Here is an 18307-nt window from a genome sequence, read left to right as displayed (position 1 = left end):
AGAGGGATTGGCCCTTTCCCCCGTATACATAAAGGCTGTATTCACGGGCCTCATTACCAGGATTAAGGCTCCTTTCCTCCTTTGTGGCTCTGAAGGCTGGAGTCCTCTGTAGCCACAGTCTCGCTCTCTTTCTGTGGCCCGAGCTGGCCGGCATATGGCGGCAGCAGCCAGCGATCTCTGCAGAGGGGCTCGCAGCTCAGAGCGAGGCCTCCTTTTGTTTAGGCCGTTATTGTTGCTCAGCGTAATGACATTTGTAGGCCGTAGGATCAGGGTGGAGGGGTTAGTCTACCCCAGGGGAGAAGGGGTAGAGAGAGGAAGAGGGAGAGAGGGAGAGAGAGTGGGATGGAAGGAGGGGGAGAGGCAAAGACATGCAGACAGACAGGAGTGTGGATTATGGAAATATGAATTGATTTTTTTCTCCTGTTCAGTGGTAGAATAGAAAGCTCAAAGGAGAACAGACTGCAGGCTGGCTGGCATGCCGGGGTGGTGCTAGGGAAATGTGAAGCGAGAGGTGCTCGCTCCTTCTCTCCCCCCAACACGACTTCTCTATCAACCCCTGAGACTTGTGCCCTGGTCATCCACAGATGCCATTTGGACAGAGAGAAGCAGAGATGGAAGAGAGAGCGGAAGGGAGGGAGGGGAGGAGGGAGGGAGGGAGAGGGAGGGAGGGAGGGGAGAGAGGTGGCTAAAGCATATATTTGAATCATAAGAAGGACTTTTTTTTTCTTCTTTTTTGCAAATGAAGCAGACAGATGGAAATCTGTCCGTTTCCTCTCAGATCTCATCCCAAAGTAGTGGAAAACACACACACACACACACACACACACACACACACACACACACACACACACACACACACACACCACAGTGTGGTATAGAAGGCCCACTTCTGTGTAAAGAACAGAGGATAATATGATAAACACTCAGCAAGTTCCACCAACAGAGGACCAACTTGCAGAAACTGTCTGCAGCTCCGCCATATTTCAAAATGTGAAGTTAGTCACTCGGACACTCCCTTCTGCAAATTGCTCTGCTTTCGAGTGTAAAACTCAGTTTTCCATCTCCAACGCTGCAGTTTTATTTCCTTGTTTTTACTTTCACTCTGTTTAATTAGTTAACCAGTTTAACAAATAGTCACGTAGTCGAGCCCTTTAAGCTTTGCATAAAATGAAACGCATGAATCATCTCGGGGAACGAGAAGTTTAAGACTTAAATTTATGCAAGTCTGGAAAAACGATGAGACAAGGATCCCACAGCAGAGCAGAGTCGATGCATCTCCACCAGTCCACTTACCTGGACAGCGATTGGTTGGAAAAATCAGATTTATTTTTAGTAACTTCGAAACAAATCCAAATTGACCCAGCATCCCCCCAGTGGGAGTGTTTCTGTTATCCATACCATTTGATATCAAGAGAATTGTTTTCCTTTTTCACTAATAATAGATATTTGCACGTATGCTTAAAGGTTTGTGTTGGGCTGTTTCATACCTGCTGAAGATGATTGTGGCAACTGAAACTAGTTGTTGTTATTCTCAGGAAATCCACGGCTGAGTCGATTTCCTGAGTGGTCTTATCTTGTGTTTGTAATGATGTTCTTTTCTGTCTTGTTGCGACTGTCACATCACCTCCATCTCTGCACACAGATCTGTCCGTCCTCTCCTTACGCTCCCCTCTGGTTCATCAGCCTTCACGTTTCCACAATCCTTCTCTCGTATTTCCCCTCATGAGCCACTGTTGCATGAAATTGCAAATTATACACACGCAGTATCTTTTTTTTTTTTTCATCCACTCTGGTTTCAGCATAATATCAAGAGAGAAATAAAGGAAATATTGAATTATGAATAGTTTTTACTGCAAGGCCTTCTTTTAACTATTAAGGTTGATGTTAACTCTCCGTGGCTATTCCACACATTTTACTGTAATAAGGAAGCTTTGATCTTCCTGCTACAAACTGCATCGAGTTGACTGTAAAACATGCTGTTTTTCATTTATGCCAAGGCTGCGGTTCAAATTCGATTTTAAGGAAATATCTGTGCTTTGATACATCGCTATGTAGAAATCACGTTTTTATTAAATGCATTCTGGGACTTATTCTGTGGAGAAATTATAGTAATGCACTTTTCCTCTTCACTGTGTGCGTTTCTTTTGCTGCCATGCAGTTTTAAGTTAAAATGCGCTGTGTTTCCTCGGCACAGACCTGCTGTGTCTTTGTGTGGATTCACAGCTCAGGTTTGCAAAATTTCATCCGATCGAAGGATGGATGTCCAAGGTTGACGTTTGGTCATGATACGCCTCTACGTTTGGCATGAACCAAACACGGCATATTACGGTTTGGCGATATATAAAACTTTTCCAACCAACAATCGTCGGTCCGATAACCTATGGAAGCCCGTTTCTGCCAAAAAAAAAAATTATCTATAACTCGAAATTTCGACTCATTAGCTCGAATTTCCAGAAAATAACTCAGAATTTTGAGTTATGGATTTGTTTTTTATTTTTTAGTGGCGGAAACAGGCTTCCATAAATAACCGATGATAGGCGACTTTTTAATGGGCGGAGCAACGTAACCTGATGGGCTGATTTGCGCATTTAGAATTTCTAAGCTTTGTTTGGAGGGAACATTTTACCTTCTCTTCTTCTTTGTTTCAGGATTAATGTAGACGAGAGAGATGAGATTTATAATGCAGCTACTTTTTGGATTTTTTTCTTTCTTTTTTTTTAAAATGTGCCGAATCACACAAAAGACTGAACCTTACATCAGAGATTTTTTTTAACGTGTGCTGGAAGAGACCACTTTTTTGTTTAATCGTGTATTTCTTGTTTCCCTCCTCTCCATTCTGTTTTTTTTCTGTTTTTTCTGTTATTTTTTCCGTTGACTGCTTCTCTTAGCTTCAACCAACCTTATTAGCAAACTTACTCTTGGACAAATAATTAAATGGCTCTTGAAAAACGATGGGCGAAGGGCTCGGCCTATCGCCGATTGTCGATATATTCGTCCAATCTCCCACCCTTACGGCATACCAGCACCTCGCACCAATCGTCGAGCACGGTGGTGTGAGGAGAGGAGGTGATCTGGGCTTGTTGGAGTCGTTGAGTTGACCATGAACCTCTTTGTATTAAGACAGTTAAAGTATGGCCTAAAATTGGGTCATAAAACAGGAAATGACGGCGAGCACAGCAGCAGATCTACGACCGAACGGCTGAAACGGGGAAGAAAGATGAAAGTGCTGCGAGGACGCACTCAAACTGAAATGAGGGCAAATGCCCACAAACCTCAGTCAGCTAAAGATTATTCACAAACATGTCTGCCTGATACAGTCGATACAGAAAGTGTACAGTACTACACACTGCTTCTGCATTTGCAATGATTTAATTTAATATTAATGAGAGTGTAAACTGTAATGTTGTTGTTCATCCCAGTGTAAAGATGACTGGGTTATTTTCACCCTGACATGGAAAGCCTTATAGAGCTATTGTCTTTGTGGTTCTTTAATTGTGACCACCGTTGTCACCGAGATGTCATGACTTCAGGCTAAACTTGACGTGTTTCCCCGTCGCACAGTCCCGTATATCTGTCTCTGCTGGAAAGCTCGCCGAGTCATCAGCCAGACAGGAAGAAGGGGAGGGACAGACAGAGGAAGAAAAAGAGCGAAGAGAGGCAGCGGTCTCTCGAGGCTTCATCCTCGGCAGCTTTCAGCGTTGCTCTGACACCGTGCTCCATCAGGACCGGCTGCCTGACACGCCGTGATTGGTGGCCACAGTTCTGTGGACTTGGCCCTGGGTGGGGGAGGCAGGGAAAGGGAGGTCGATTGGATTGGTGAGACAGCGGCGGTCTGAGGGATGGAGGTAAAGCGTAGGAACCGGTGGACATGATTGGTGACTTCAGCCCTGAGGGAACTGAGGGTTGACCCCAAGGAGAAGAGGATAAAGTGGGCGAGAGCGGTGGTGAAGGAGTCCTTGTGGGTGTGCGAAGGTTGGGTGGCAGGGCCCAGACATGCTTCAAGACGATGATGCGTTGCTGTCGGTTGATGCCCAGTGGAGCAAAATAGAAAAGCAGTAGGAGAACAGATGGATATAATAACAGGAAAGTTTGAATTAGATCAGTGTAAAAGGAGAAGACGGCGACGGAGGTTGTAGATCACATGGTCAGCTCTGAAACCTGCGGGAATCTGTTGTGAAAGTCTGTAAAAACATGGGAATTATTACCTTCTTTGGGTTTACACGTATGGAGAGGTGTAAGTGTGTGTGTGTGTGTGTGTGTGTGTGTGTGTGTGTGTGTGTGTGTGTGTGTGTGTGTGTGTGTGAGATGCTCAGCGTGTCACAGGGCCTTGTCTTTCCCCTTCACTGCACCCTGACAGCAGTGTCAAACAAGGCCTCATATGATCTGTGTATGTCTTTGAGAATATGTGTGTGTGTGCGACTGGGTTGATACTGTTTTTATTCTTCCTTCTAACCCTTTTCACCTCACATCCCTCGGGTGTTCCAGGGTCTTGCCTAATGGACAGTCTCGCCCCACTAAGCTGGCCTTTGGCTCAGGCACTGAGCTGGACGCCTAACTAGGGGCCCTTTGTTGCTCATGGGTCTTGATTGCACTGACCTCTGGGCTGCCTTCCTGGGAGAAGAAGAGTAGTAGAGAGGGAAAAGGAGAGCAGGGGAAGTGTTTTCACGCCCCGTTGCTCACATCTCTCCGATATCGGCGAATGACTGGCGAAGAGAAATCGGTAGGAAAGAACTGTTGGCTGTTTCCCAACCTGCAAGTGAAGAGTAGTGGATTCAGCTACATACACAGATGTATGCAGTTAATCTGTACATTATCTGAATTCACTTTAGGAAGAATAAACTAGTAGGTTCATTATATTCCTCCATTTTATACGTGCAAGCCGGGAAGCGGTGCTGGAGGCAGCTGTTGCACACGTGGCCACGGCGAGGGAACAGAAATTTAGAAACGGGGAACTGGGAGAGTTTTAGCGACGTGACAAAACATCCTTCCACCTCCTGCTGCACGGGTCATCGGAGGTCTTTGTTCAGGGTAACGCGCTGCTATCTCCAAACAGGTTCTGCACATGAATCTCCGTCGTCGCATTTTGTGTTGAGCCGCCGTGTCTGGACGAGCTTTGGTTGTTTTTGAAGAGACGCCAAAAAGCCGATTTTTGCCTGCTGTCAACACAACGTTGGATAAAAAGTTTACGGCTTTTCTTTTAGGACGTTTAGAAAAAGACGCCATTAAATGTGTTTGAACACTGAAAGGATGCTCCTCAGAGTCCCAGCAGAGTCGCAGCCAGACAGACTCTGGACAGTCAAAAGAACGAGACCCATGCGAACCAGCTCATGTACATATACTCAGCTATAATAATCACAGTGATAATTTCCAGACAGTAATTGGTTGTGCTGCCATTAAACTTGAAGCCCTCCACTTTTCAACAGCGTCCTTTCACCTCCCGACTAAATTTAGGCAGAAACGAGTCATTTTTTTCTCTTTTAGCCCAGAAATGAACATCCATGGATGTCTGGTGCTTGCTATCGTCTGATGATAAATTTATCTGCGGTCGTAAACCTGTGACCTCCTCTTGAAACAGGAAGTCTTGGCCTGGCTACCCAGAAGTCCCCAAATACCGGCCGTAATCTCCAGAGTCTGCCGACTGCAGCCGATGAGTTCCCAGCTTGAACGTATGCAAACTGGCTTTAAAGAGACCCTCAGATTCTCATCTGCTCTAAAAAATCCTGCAAAACTCTTTGTGTGTTATGGCCGAACTCACAGATGAGGAAACGAATGCTTTACACTTGCAAACAGGTTGCTCCTGTCAACCAGGAAAGCCTCTTTTTTTAATGGTTGTAGACGACAGGCTCACCCGAACTGCATACCGCTGTTGCCAGGAGAGCTATCACACGCACAGCAATGTGGCTTAATTGGGCATGCTTTTTTTTTCTTCCCTTAACTACCCCATACAAGGCACAACCAGCAGCCACCAGTCAGAGACAGAAATGGCAAAAATGACAAATGAATAGGGTGTAAAGGGAGAGAAGGATGGAGAGGAGAAGGAGGAAGAGGAGGACGCAGCGATGCCCCGACCCTCTCTGCTAGATTCCTTGTACATCTGTCAATGAGACGTCCACCGCCAAATGTTTAGGAGCCGGTGTTGCACTACTGCTCCCCTGCTGAGCTTCAGTGTATACATTCTGTTTGTGTGTTAGTCCGTGCGTGTGTGTGCGCGCGTGTGTGTCGAGAGTGTGTGACGCCATGTGTTAGAGGCAGGCCCACATCAGGGTTCATACAGTCGAGCTAAGCCCGGTGGGAGTTGAAAGCTTAAAGAAGGAAATCCCCCCCCGGCTGCTCAGTGCACGCACACACACATGCACACGCACACACACACACACACACACACACACACATGTGCTGTCTCTCTATATCCCTCTCCTCCTGGCACTTCATTAATGAAACCCATGCTTGTATGTTTGGGGCATATGCAGCTCTCTTGGCCCAAAACTGTGTGTGTGTGTGTGTGTGTGTGTGTGTGTGTGTGTGTGTGTGTGTTAGGGGGAGATGTCTCACTCCCCATCACGTGGTTATATATTCAGTGGAAGATCTCAGCAGAGGCATAATACTGCTGCTCTCCCCTGTCTGAGCCCATCTGTGATATGTAGACAGGACATCAGCAGGACAGGGTATTAGCACTGGAATAATGTGCAGTGTTATTGTTGACGCCGCTCTCCGAGCAATAGCCCCCCCCCTCCTCGTAACATAAATGCACCCATTGAGGAATAAACTGAAAATAAATTGGTGTAATACAGTAGGTGCCGTGTACTGACCCCAGTAGAGTGCTTTAAAATTGGAGGTGACTCATTTACAGCTGTTGGCCATAGAGCGAGTTTGGGGGTTGGACAGACGGCGGTTAAGGGGGTGTCATGTGTTTTATTATTACTGACTTATAACTGAATTCATCCTGCGTGTGTGTTGTGTCCTAAAAATGTAGAAAAGCAATCAGAGAAACGGTTTCCTCCCCTTGTTGGATCTTACCGAGGACAATCTGCTCGTGGATGCAAAGTGATGTCACGTTTTTAGTCGAGGGGTGCTCGGCCTTTTTTTAATTCTTGCTATGGTACTTTGGGCTGCTCGTTTACTGCAGAGGGTCTCCACAGCAGGTAGCTTCACTGTTTGATTTGGACGAGTTTTGTGCCGGACGCCCTTCCTGACACAACCCCAAAGCGTGTCTCCGGCTGTAGAGGTGGCAATTTCACGTATAGTAGGAATAGGCAAATGCGACTGTCAGGTGTTGGTAGGTGCTTTAAAAGGCCGCAGGATCAGTCTGCCAGCTTTAGCACCATCTGAGCAGTGGCTCTGACAACATGGGGATGTTGTTAATCAAAAATAACCTCCTTCAGTCGAGACGCGCCGCACCAGAGGGGGTCACTGGGAACAGGAACTCGTAGAGGGAATTAGAAAAAAAATCCAGAAGGGCAAAACTCCTTCTTCCCTCCATCTCCCTCTCCAATCAGCCGGGGCAGAGCGAGCAAGAATGTGAAAATGTAACGCCCCCGTGTCAATTTGAAAGTGCACTTTATAGGCTCATGTGCCCCTCCACCTCTCTCCCCATCCCACTTCCCCCACTATTCTCAAGCAGCTCTGTTGCTTTGGTCCGGCTCTGAAGGCCGTTCTTATTACCGGCACAGAGTGCAGGTCAGAATGGCAAGCCGGCAGCATACTATTAAAGCCTAATGAAAGGAATCTCTGCAGGGTCTGAGGTCTGCAGCGGCCAGAGGAAGCTCTGCCTCTGCCCATTGTTCTTCTGCTCGTCTCCTCGCTCTTCTCTCTCATTTTTTAGTTTTTTTATTCCATCGCTAAATCTGGCATCTCCCCCGTCTCCCTGTCATTTCAGTCCTCTTCTTTGTCTTGTCCGTGCTCTACATCTGCTGAAAAATTCCCCTCTACGTGTGTTTGCATCGGGCATCTCCAATCTGATGAGCTGCCTGGAAAATGTAAGCGGAGACATCTTGGAATCGTGACATGAAACTCCCTCAGATAAGGAAATGCATTTGCGACATTGAGCCCCAACATAGACTCGTTCATGGACGCCGAACTTAAAGGTCAAAGGGCGTCCTCGCCTCTTTCTGTAACTTGATTAACACTTTTCCATTTTTCCTTTCGGCGCTGAGTTCTTGGACACGAGCTGCCTGAGACGACACTTTACAGCGACCACCACAGTTTTTATCTTCTGCCTAGAAAATAATTGAATCATTCAGGAAGATGGAGTGGCTCGGTAGCCATTATTGGAAAAAGTTACTTGTATTGATTGCTTGATACTTGTAAAGGACTGCATTAATATGCTGTAGTCTATAATTTGACAGTAGATTAATCTTTCGTTCCTTTTCTCAATCTATTGGTTTAGAAAATTGATTGAACAATGCATACAAGGTGTTTGTACGGGAGGCCACAAAAATCAAGAATTTTGATTCGGTCTAGTTTGGTTTGGACAAACGAAAGCTGGGTTTACGTGTCTCCTCCTCTCTGTGCTTCTGTCTCAGTAAAGTCTCCTGTAAGCTTCAGTATCTGGTGCAGTTTGGAGTTCATTGAACAAACAGGAAATTGTTCAGGAAGTTTGCTGTTTACAGTTAGATCACAGACCCGCTCTCTGACGGCAGTCATCGGGTCGCCAGTCGCTTGGCGGCTGCAGCAGTTTCAAATCCACTGCTGTCCCCTATCAAGGCTTCATGCAATCACACATTTTTATTCTGCATTATTTATTTTTTCCTCTCTCTCTCAAACCAAGGCTCAGCTGTCCTTGTGCCTTTACACGTTGCAAATGAATGCATATCCATGCAAATTCTTAAAAAAGAAAGGCTGAGAATTTGAATATTTTGCTTAAAGCTGCACCCAGGTCGACCCTGCCATTCGGCATTTGAAAGCAGCGTGTCTGTTTGAATACTGAGGATCTCTCTTTGTCATGTTCGCCAGAGGGGCCGGGTGAGCGAACCAGCACCGGCAGGATGGGCAGAGATCGGCTGGGTAGCTGCACACAGACAGACTAATTGGGAAAAGGGGGGCGAAAGAGGGGACGAGGGGTTTCGGCGAGGGCGAGGAAGAGGTGGGGTATGCAGGAAGGGGGCAATCGAAGATGACGACAGGGGGGTTTAGAAGGGAGGTGAAAGAGGACGGAGGCTGGGGGGGATGGAAGGAAAAGAGGAGGTGATGGAGAGGGCGCAAGAGAGTGCGAGAGGAAGAGGTGAAGGAAGGGTGAGTTTAGATACTGTGCTTTCCAGCACTGATGTGTTAGCAGCCCTGCTGACTATTTCATTAGACTGCTGAGGGCCGGCTGGATGACCCGAGTCCCTACCTGCTGCAAAGCGCTGTGGTCTTATAGCGCGTGTTTGACACACGAGATAACCTTGCAAAAAACTGTTTTCTTGCACTTATGAAAGATTCACAGGAAGTGACCTAAAGCAGGCCCGTTCATGCATCTCGTTGAGGAAGACGACCCACTTGGGTCATTTTAAGAATCTATTACAGTTAAGAGATTGTGGATTTTGCTTTTTGAGACGTTGGTGTCACACTGTGTATGAAGGCTCCTAAAGATTCAGATTCTGCCTTTTTTTTGCTTTAATTTGTGTAAAATGAGTTTTCCTGACAAATAATTCATTAGCATATTTCCGTTTTACAGGTTTTTAGAAGTAAACATGTAGCTTCATGATAGTAGTTCAGATTTACTTGATTGCAGTTTCAGTATTTTGTGGCTCCGTACCTTTTAGGATGCTAATAGTGTGCGTTTACATACTCAGCGCCGACGTTGTTAGCCTGTTGGAGTAACTCACGACTGGTTTGTTGACTCGTACACATTAGCTGACCGTCTGTGACGCACCGAGCGCGTTTCGCACTTCTGTAGCTGTGTCGTCATAGCGACGCACAGATGTGAAGCGTTTTCGAGCACGTCTCCCCAGCTTTAATCGATGTCCATGTGGTTAAACTCTTACTGTAAAGGCCTGACTCTGGTGAGGTAATCGCTCACAGCGAACATCTTGTCCGCATTATTTTTGAGTTATTTTGTTTTTCTTTAGTAATACAGCGCAGACTTTTCAAATCAGTCTGCACTTCTAATTGCATTACCAGGAAACGATAAATTAACTTTGACCAAGAAAATAAAAAAATAGAAGCGGACACGGCGTTGGCTGTGGTGAATTTATACAGTGAAAGACTAAAACGGTCCAGCATGCTTTGAAAACAGCTGACAGTAATGTAAAGTGTGTCTGAATTGCAGTAATGGGCTAACACGCACACACACAAAGAAAGCCCTGCGATTTAATGCTTTAGGGTCTGATTCTAATATAAGTATATCTGTGTTACATTTACAAATTTGCCTGCCACCAGTCTCCATTCCTCCTAAAGCTGCTCTCTGTCTAGAAGGCTCTAGGGCCTGCTGAGCCAGGCTGACTGAGACGGGTAGCTAGCAGCATTGATCTGGCTGCAGTAGCCAGGGGAATATAAAGCAGGGCAGGGGCTTAAAGTCCTGAGCCCCCCCCATCCTACCCCCAGGGAGGAGTCTTCGCTGCATAGGGAGAGGGCCATGAACTGCAAGCTGCTTCTCATTCCCTCCTTTCTTTCCTCGCCTCCCTGTGCTGTTGCATCCATCCTCCTCCACCTCTTCCTTCCTTCTGACATTCACTTTGTCACTCTCTCCCTCTGACTCCTTCCTTTTCTCCTCCACCCTCATTCCTTCTCTGCCTTCATCCACATTTCTCTACAACACTTGTGCTTGTCTGCCTCCGTCTGTGTGCAAGAATATGGGAAAGTGAATGTTACTCATGAAGTTCACGCTCGAAACGAAACACGTGGCCGACGCTGACTTTAGCATGTCATCTGCATTTTTCTTTCCTCGCTGTGATCCTGAAAACCCCGCCCTCCTTTTTAGCAACCGCCCAGAAGAAGAAGGTGCACAGGTGTGTGTGTGTGACAGCCAGGCCCACACATTGTGATCTGTTCCACATCAAACCTCTCAGCCCCCAGTGTTTAGCTCAGCCATATATAGCTACAATTACTTCTAAAGAAATTAGGGTAGAGCTGGAATAAAAGAGAAGTTTACGTCTGTTTTTTTTAAAGTAGAAATGTAAGAGTGTCGCCCTGCTCTCAAAGTTTGTTGCTCTTCCCTCCTGTACCGCGCTGTTCTGTGGGGGTGCAGTGCAAAGCTGCACAGTGCTGCTGCGCGCTGTTGTAGTGTTGTGGTGCAGTGATAGCGCGCTCGTCCGCTGGGGGAACCCAGAGCATTCTGTCTCACTGAGTGATACCCCTGTCTCCACTCACGATAAACAGCGCACACAGACACACACAGACACACACAGCAGTGTCTGCCAAGCCCAGCCTAGCAGCAGATTCTTCCCTCACACCCGCCTCCCCCTCTCGCAAAGCTGCAAATATATTAGCTGCCTCTTTTTCTTTTGTCTTGGGAAAATGGCAAGTGGGGGTGTCTACATGTGTGTGCGGTTGCGCACGTGTGTGCTTAGTGTACTAAGAAACTGTGGCAGAACATCCCCTTTGTGCCGTTGGTGTTTAGATATCCCTGTGGTATAGGGCCCAGTCATGGTGAGAGAGCTGCAGATGCCTTAGTTCCCTGTAATGCAGGTATGATGTAGGAAGAAGAAATACAGACTGACAGATGAGGCAAAGGAAGATTGCGAGCTGAAAATCACATACAAGCAGTCGATTTCTTTGGTTAAAACAGAAAGAAATATTGGAACAGCAACACTGTTGGGCTCGGCATAAAGGGTCGATTCAAACACACACACTCGCACGCACACGGTGCATTTTCCTCCTCTTATTTCTTTTGGTTCCCAGCCAGCTAGACTGTCCAAGTGAAGACTTCTGATAGTGGAATCTGCAGAATATCCTCTACAGTGGGGACACCGGTTCCTCGTCTGTTTCAAACGATTTCAACAAAACAAACATAAATAAAAAAATTTGACACAAAATGAGCCTTAAAAGCAAAAGATGTTCGAAAGTCCCGCCCCTAATATTTAAAACATCCATTTACTTTGTTTGCAGATGGAGGCAGAAATCTGTGGCTATGGTTACCACAGTTACCTAAATGACAGTTTAAAGGGACACTTATCAAAAAATGTTTCTATATTTAATACTTTCTACACGAGGGACGAGATGGTGTCATTGACAGAAGTGACCATCGGTGCTAACGAGTCAGAGTTACACCGGCGTATCGAACTGAAGCCTGAATGGACGTGCACCAATTCACTGACTGTCGGCTAAAGCGAGCAGCTAAGCTCTTATTTTAATGAGCACAACAAACATTCCCAAATCTTTTTCTTCTAACCAGAAAATCTTTCGGATTTGGACTGTGTGCGAACTGCTGCCACCTCATGACAAACTGTGGTTGGAATAAAGAAAAAATCAATTATTGGAAAACGACAGATGAATGTTAAAATACATGTATGATTGAAAAAGGAGAGACGACTTCTTCTCTGACATCAGAAACCATATTTCAGGATGTGCCGCACAATCCTCGCCTGTCCACTCGGTGTAAATGCTAAAGACAGCAGCAGTGTCTCCATGCTGTCTGAGACTTGATGAATATATATATGAGAGAGAGATGGATAAATATAAAGATAGAGGGGAGCGAGAACATGCCTGCTGCTTTTATGTCATATCACACACGCACAGACGCATCACTTCCTCGTGGTCCTGCGTGAGATCAGAGTCGCAGCAACCCCTCAGCTGCCACTCAAACACAGATACCTGGTGTGGGCGGGGCTGCGACGGCTCAGAAATCTGGCAAGTGGAATGTTTTTATTTGCAGGAGAACGTGTGTGTCTTTGCCCGCGTGTGTGTGTCTGTTTGGTTGTGTGTGCCATATGCGGTGCGCCTGGGAGGGCTCTCTGCAACATATTGGTGTGCGTACGTAGTGGTTAATAATAGCAGCAAGCACATACAGCGATGGCAGCTCTGATGTGTGTGACAGTTTTACAGCCGCGCACACCCAGAGACGGTAACGCACGTGTGCGTACACACGTATGTACACGTGTGCGCACACACACACACACACACACACACACACACACACACACACACACACACACACACACACACACACACACACACACACACACACACACACACAGACCTCACTGCCACTGAGCCCTTCGTCTTTGCTGAGTTCTCGATTTTATCACAGATCCTGATGAGTAAAAACAACCACTTCCCACCCACCGTGCCTCGCCCTCAGCCCCTCCCCTCATCCTCCATATGTGGGCAAATACAAACATATAGCACAGTTAAACACACACACACACACACACACACACACACACACACACACACACACACACACACACACACACACACACACACACAAATGTGGAGTCTTAACCACCCTGGAAGCAGCCGCTCACATACGTCGTCCTCTCAAAACGCACGCCCGTTCAGCTCGTAGCTGTGGGAGTGTTTGTGCTGTGCCAGGTGGCAAGTTTAAGTTTTGATGGGGGGGGTCAGCGACTGCTCCCTGCAGCAGCACAGATACCCAACCTGTCGTCCGAGCGGTCTCTAGGCGAGGCGGGGAGGGAGAAATGGAGTCGCAGCAGCATCGCTCTCAGCTCGGACGCGTCCAATCACAAAGAAGACACAGACCACGGGCTCAGTGGCCCGGCCTGGCAAGCAAAAGAAAGGGAGCGAGGGGGAGACGGCAGGAGAGGCCAGAGCATAGCAGAGGGCCACCCAGTCCCCGGGATCAGCCTCAGAGCCTGGCAGAATCTGGCCGAAGCCGAGAGCGACCTGGCGCCAGGTTAGCAGGCAGAGCGGGGACGCTCGGCGGCTCTGTGGCCGGTCTGGAGTGGCTCACCCATATGGTGCGCCGCTCTGTTCCTGCTCTCTGTCTAAATCCATATGCCGCTGGTGGAAAGGTGCCCCCGCCCCGCCCACCCCCTCCACACTCCCCTAACTCACAAGGGAGGTGTTTGGAGGTAAAGCCCTGAAGGCTTGTAACCCCCTTCCTACTTCTTAACCCCACAGAGCTGCTTAGCCTATTGTCACTACAATCTGCTACCATAGCCTTCGTGTCCCCCCCACTCCCCCTCCACCACCACCACCCTCTCTTTCTCCTCTCTTCTTTCTTTCCTTTCTCGTCCTTTTATCTCCCGTTGGCACCTGATAATCGATGAACTTATTAACTGCTAATTATTCAAGCTGTGGATGGAGGATCCCTCGCCGTCCCTCTAAAAGACAGCGAGAGGGAAAAAGGGGGAACTCCTCTCTGTTCTGCCAAGTGAAGTGCTTTATATTGCCCATTCGTTTGGATTAAGTGCATTCAGGCTGCAGTGTTTGGGATGTGGAGATTTTGTCAGATTGCTATCAGTAACATTCAACATTAATCCCCATTTTGTTCAGCCAGTTGATAGCACTCGTTTAGCGGAAGCCCCGGAGACTTTCATATGGAAACACGATTTTAATGGGTTTCATCAGTGACGACTGTGTGTGTGCGTCTAAAGATGTGCCTTCTACTCTGTTCTGTTTTTGCAGGAGGTCCTTCAGACGATACCAAAGTTCTGCTTTCCCTTTGACGTGGAAAGGTACGATTCCTCGTTTTATTTAAGCAGCGCAGCTCACTTTCACCTGAAGCACACGTCCTCTGCACATACCACGAGGAGCTATAAGCTACTACTTGATGACGTCCACGCCAGCTCACCGGCTTAAAAACTAAAAAGCAAGAAAGCAAGAAAAACAAACCCAGAAATGAATGCTGTGATCGTCATATTAATGATGAAGCCACAGGTTTTATTAGTGGTGATGCTGATGAGGTCATCAGCGACAGGCCCACACGATGCAGTTGTGGTTAGTGAGATTTCCTGTGAGTGCAAATGTGGCCAAAGTTGAGAATATAAGGGAGCGTGTTTCTGTACAGACTGTAGGTCCAATCAGATCAGCAGCCTGAGAGCAGCACAGCTCTTATTTTTAGTAAGTGACACGGTAAAAACTCCCATTTTTAAAGACAGAAAGGAGAGAGAGGGAGGGAGGGCTCCTTGGTATTTTTACTGAAGCTGAGCTGCTGCCATCTAGTGTTGAAGGCGTGTACTGAGCTTTAGTGGAATTTACCTCGGGGTTGGAAAAGCTTTTCACTGTTTTTTTCTTTTGTACCAGTCATACTCGAAATATGTGACATCAGATTTGGAGCTTGACTGGAGATTTAGCTCGTGGGGAGTTTTCCTTTTTGAATGAGGCCTTCTTTCTGGGCCAGTTACATCTAATTGTGTTTTGTTGTGCTGCTTCTTAAATGTGTGTGTTTTCGTTTTAAACACTTGTGAGGTTTTTGTGAGCGTGCACAGCACGTGTCCCTCGTTTTGTCGCCCAGGGTCTCCCAGAGTCAGGTGGGGCAGAATTTCACCTTTGTGCTGACGGACATCGACAGCAAGCAGAGGTTCGGTTTCTGCCGACTCACCCAAGGCTGCCGGGTCTGCATATGTCTGCTCAGGTAACACACGCTCTGTGAAGTGTCTGTAGTCGTATTCCTCCCAAAATGTTTTCTACATTTGTATTTCATTAAGATGAATCCTGAACCTCGGCATCTTTACAGGTTTTTAAATTTTTATTAAAGGAACATCGAACACAATTTCCATAAATAAGCAGCGAGGTTACTAAAAACTGCTCTTCACAAATACATCAAAATAAAGAGAATATGTGTGAGTTGCCGTCTTTATTTACTCGTTCAGATAACCCAGACTTGCTCTGCCCTCTTTAAATAAAAATCATAAATTCTATGGATCGCTGCAGAACTGTTTTTATTTTTTTATCTATCAAGTTTGATGGAGAGGAAAAAAAAATTAGCCGATCTTTGAAGTGAACACAGATTTTTTTGAGGCAGCATTTTCATTCATTCTCACACTTCACACTGAGCTGCTCTATGCCAGAATAACAAATTTTATAGTCTCATCTGCCCACACAAATATGTTACTGATGTGCCTATAATTATCCAAAAGTTTAGCACTTTTTGATATTTTCATAGGTGGATTTCTCCTATCACAGCGCACATAAATGAGGACAGCAAACCCACGAAAAGAAAAAAAAAAAAGGCATTTTCTTTGCATAATTGCGCTCCGGCAAAGACTATTATCATTTAATTCCCATGTAATTGCATGTTGACACAGTGTTTTTACAGATGTAATTAACTTTGCCATGACGGAGAAGAAGCCACTGCAGTGACGCTCTCAGTGGAGTGGACTGAGGATAGAGCTGAGGAGGGAAAAGTACAAGAACGATATTTTTAATGAATTCATTAAGAAGTCGAACAAATAACAAACCGCACGACGAGGACAAAGGCTTTTTCTGTTATTGTAAAGCTGCTCTCGCCTGTGTGTGTGTGTGTGTGTGTGTGTGTGTGTGTGTGTGTGTGTGTGTGTGTGTGTGTGTGTGTGTGTGTGTGTGTGTGTGTGTGTGTGTGTGTGTGTGTGTGTGTGTGTGTGTGTGGCTGTTGATGGACAGTCGTGGGTTTGTCGCTGCCCTGATGAGCTGCTGTGAAGAACAGTGTCCCTCTTCCCCACACCACCCACCCTTCCTGGCCATCTTCCATGGCCTTTGTTTTTCTTTCTCCCTCCCTCTCTGTCTCTCTTGCTCTCTCTCCCTCTCCCCCTCGCCGTCTCTCCCTCTCTTTTCTCCTCGTTATTCGGCTACTGCCACAGTGCGACAGCAAAGACGCTTGGCCCATAATTATGCATGAAGCTTCGCTGCCAATTAGCAGAGGCTCCCCTGTCCCTCTCGCTGAGTTAGACATGCTAATTCATTTGACATATGATGTATAAAATTCATTATGCATTCTGAGTAGTTTGCATGGCTCGCTTCATTTATAATAATATAATGTATAGGAAGTTGTTTTTTTTGTTTTTTTGTTTGTTTTGTTCATTTAAAATTGTTAATGCGCAGCTCGGTTATGTTTTTAGTTTTTTACTTTTATTCCATCTTAAATATCCCCGCTGTGTCAGGACACGACGAGCGAGGATATTTAAAAGGACTAAAATGTGTGCAAGAAATTTGGAAATAAAGTTCCCGTCTTCAAGGTCCTCGGTCGCGACTTTATCTTTGTTTATGATGTTAATAATACAAGAAAAAATAAAATAAAATTAAGATAATAAAAGTAGTTTTTTCTTCAAATGTGAAACAAGACGACGGCGGCCCGGGCCGACATGTTCATATTTGTTCTTCTAGGTCCCAAATATAAAATAGGACTCATTAAAACAGTTTGTGATTGCTCGAGTGCTGCACCGTAAAATTGTCACCTCTGCTTACGGGAGGAAGTGTCTTAATGAGCAGGACAGTTTTATGTGGACGGCTCTTTGTAGTGTCGTCGCTGAAGTCGTGACCAAAAAGACCAGGCTTCCTCCAGGCAGGGCTCTGAAAAGATGTGCACACACACACACACACACACACACAGTGCACTTTTAATTCTGCCGTTTTCACCCCAGCAGGATGACCAAAGCCTGCTTTTCGTGTAATTAAAGAGTAAAATAAAGTTTATATCACAGCTGAGGCTCCTGAATCGATTCGACTTGCTTTTGGTTTAGCGTTCGCTCGTCCCCGTACTTAACCCTCGACCCCAGAAAGGAGTCGTGTAAGGCAGTCTTCCAGTGAGCCGTCTACAAAGTGTGAGATGACTTACGATTACAGGTGCCTGTGCGTTAAATAAGATTTAAGAGCCATCTACAGGAACAGGAATAACTGTCACGCTAAACACCCAACAGGTACTTTATGGGAGGAAAAGAGGCCGCACGACACCGACGAGCCCCGACATTCAAACCGCCGGGCTAAAACTGCTCTGACCTGTCAGAGGTGCATGGCAGCAGAAGAGGGTCCTTGTGATTGGGTCTTAGGCTTTATTAAGGTCGTTTGTGCTTCGAGGGGGCGGCGGCTGCTGCTGCTGGGGAGTTGTGTTGCAACCTGTGGTCTCCTTGGTGGGCAACAAAGTTGCTTTTAACTGTTTAATAAGTACCTCTCTTACAGCAGTAATTTGGCTAATTTGTTTCTTTTTCAGTCTTGGGTTGTATTTTTGCGTCTTCGTGTCCACAACGCTCCGATTACAAAGCTCCAAAGGCGCGTGTTGTCTTCCGTTATGGTCCGAGTCTGGGATGAAGAGCGCTGTGAAGGCTGTGAGTGGGTCGCAGATTAACCGGTTCATTCTCTGAGTGCATGGCACTTTGGGAAGACGTGTTTAAAATGGCAGGAGAGATTGCGGGGGCCCCCACGCACCGAGCACTCCAATGATAGATGCCTCTCCGTCTCTATCGGAGGATTTGTGAAGCACAAACAGATCTGAGCAATGAACTGTGACGAGTAG

General features: G+C 46.5%; 1 protein-coding gene across 4 annotated transcripts in view; it reads left to right on the top strand.

Moving 5' to 3' along the window:
* dennd1b (DENN/MADD domain containing 1B) overlaps positions 1-18307 on the top strand; it is a 92571-nt gene that overhangs the window by 21836 nt on the left and 52428 nt on the right. For all 4 annotated transcript variants that reach the window (XM_040015032.1, XM_040015033.1, XM_040015031.1 and 1 more), the window contains 2 exons: positions 14506-14555; positions 15335-15454. In XM_040015032.1, the coding sequence (XP_039870966.1) occupies positions 14506-14555; positions 15335-15454 (170 nt within the window). The remainder of the gene's footprint in view (positions 1-14505; positions 14556-15334; positions 15455-18307) is intronic.

This window comes from Simochromis diagramma, unplaced genomic scaffold, assembly GCF_900408965.1.
Source record: "Simochromis diagramma unplaced genomic scaffold, fSimDia1.1 OVJJ01000453.1, whole genome shotgun sequence".
Taxonomy (NCBI): Eukaryota; Metazoa; Chordata; class Actinopteri; order Cichliformes; family Cichlidae; genus Simochromis; species Simochromis diagramma.
This window is presented reverse-complemented; position numbering and strand designations above follow the sequence as displayed.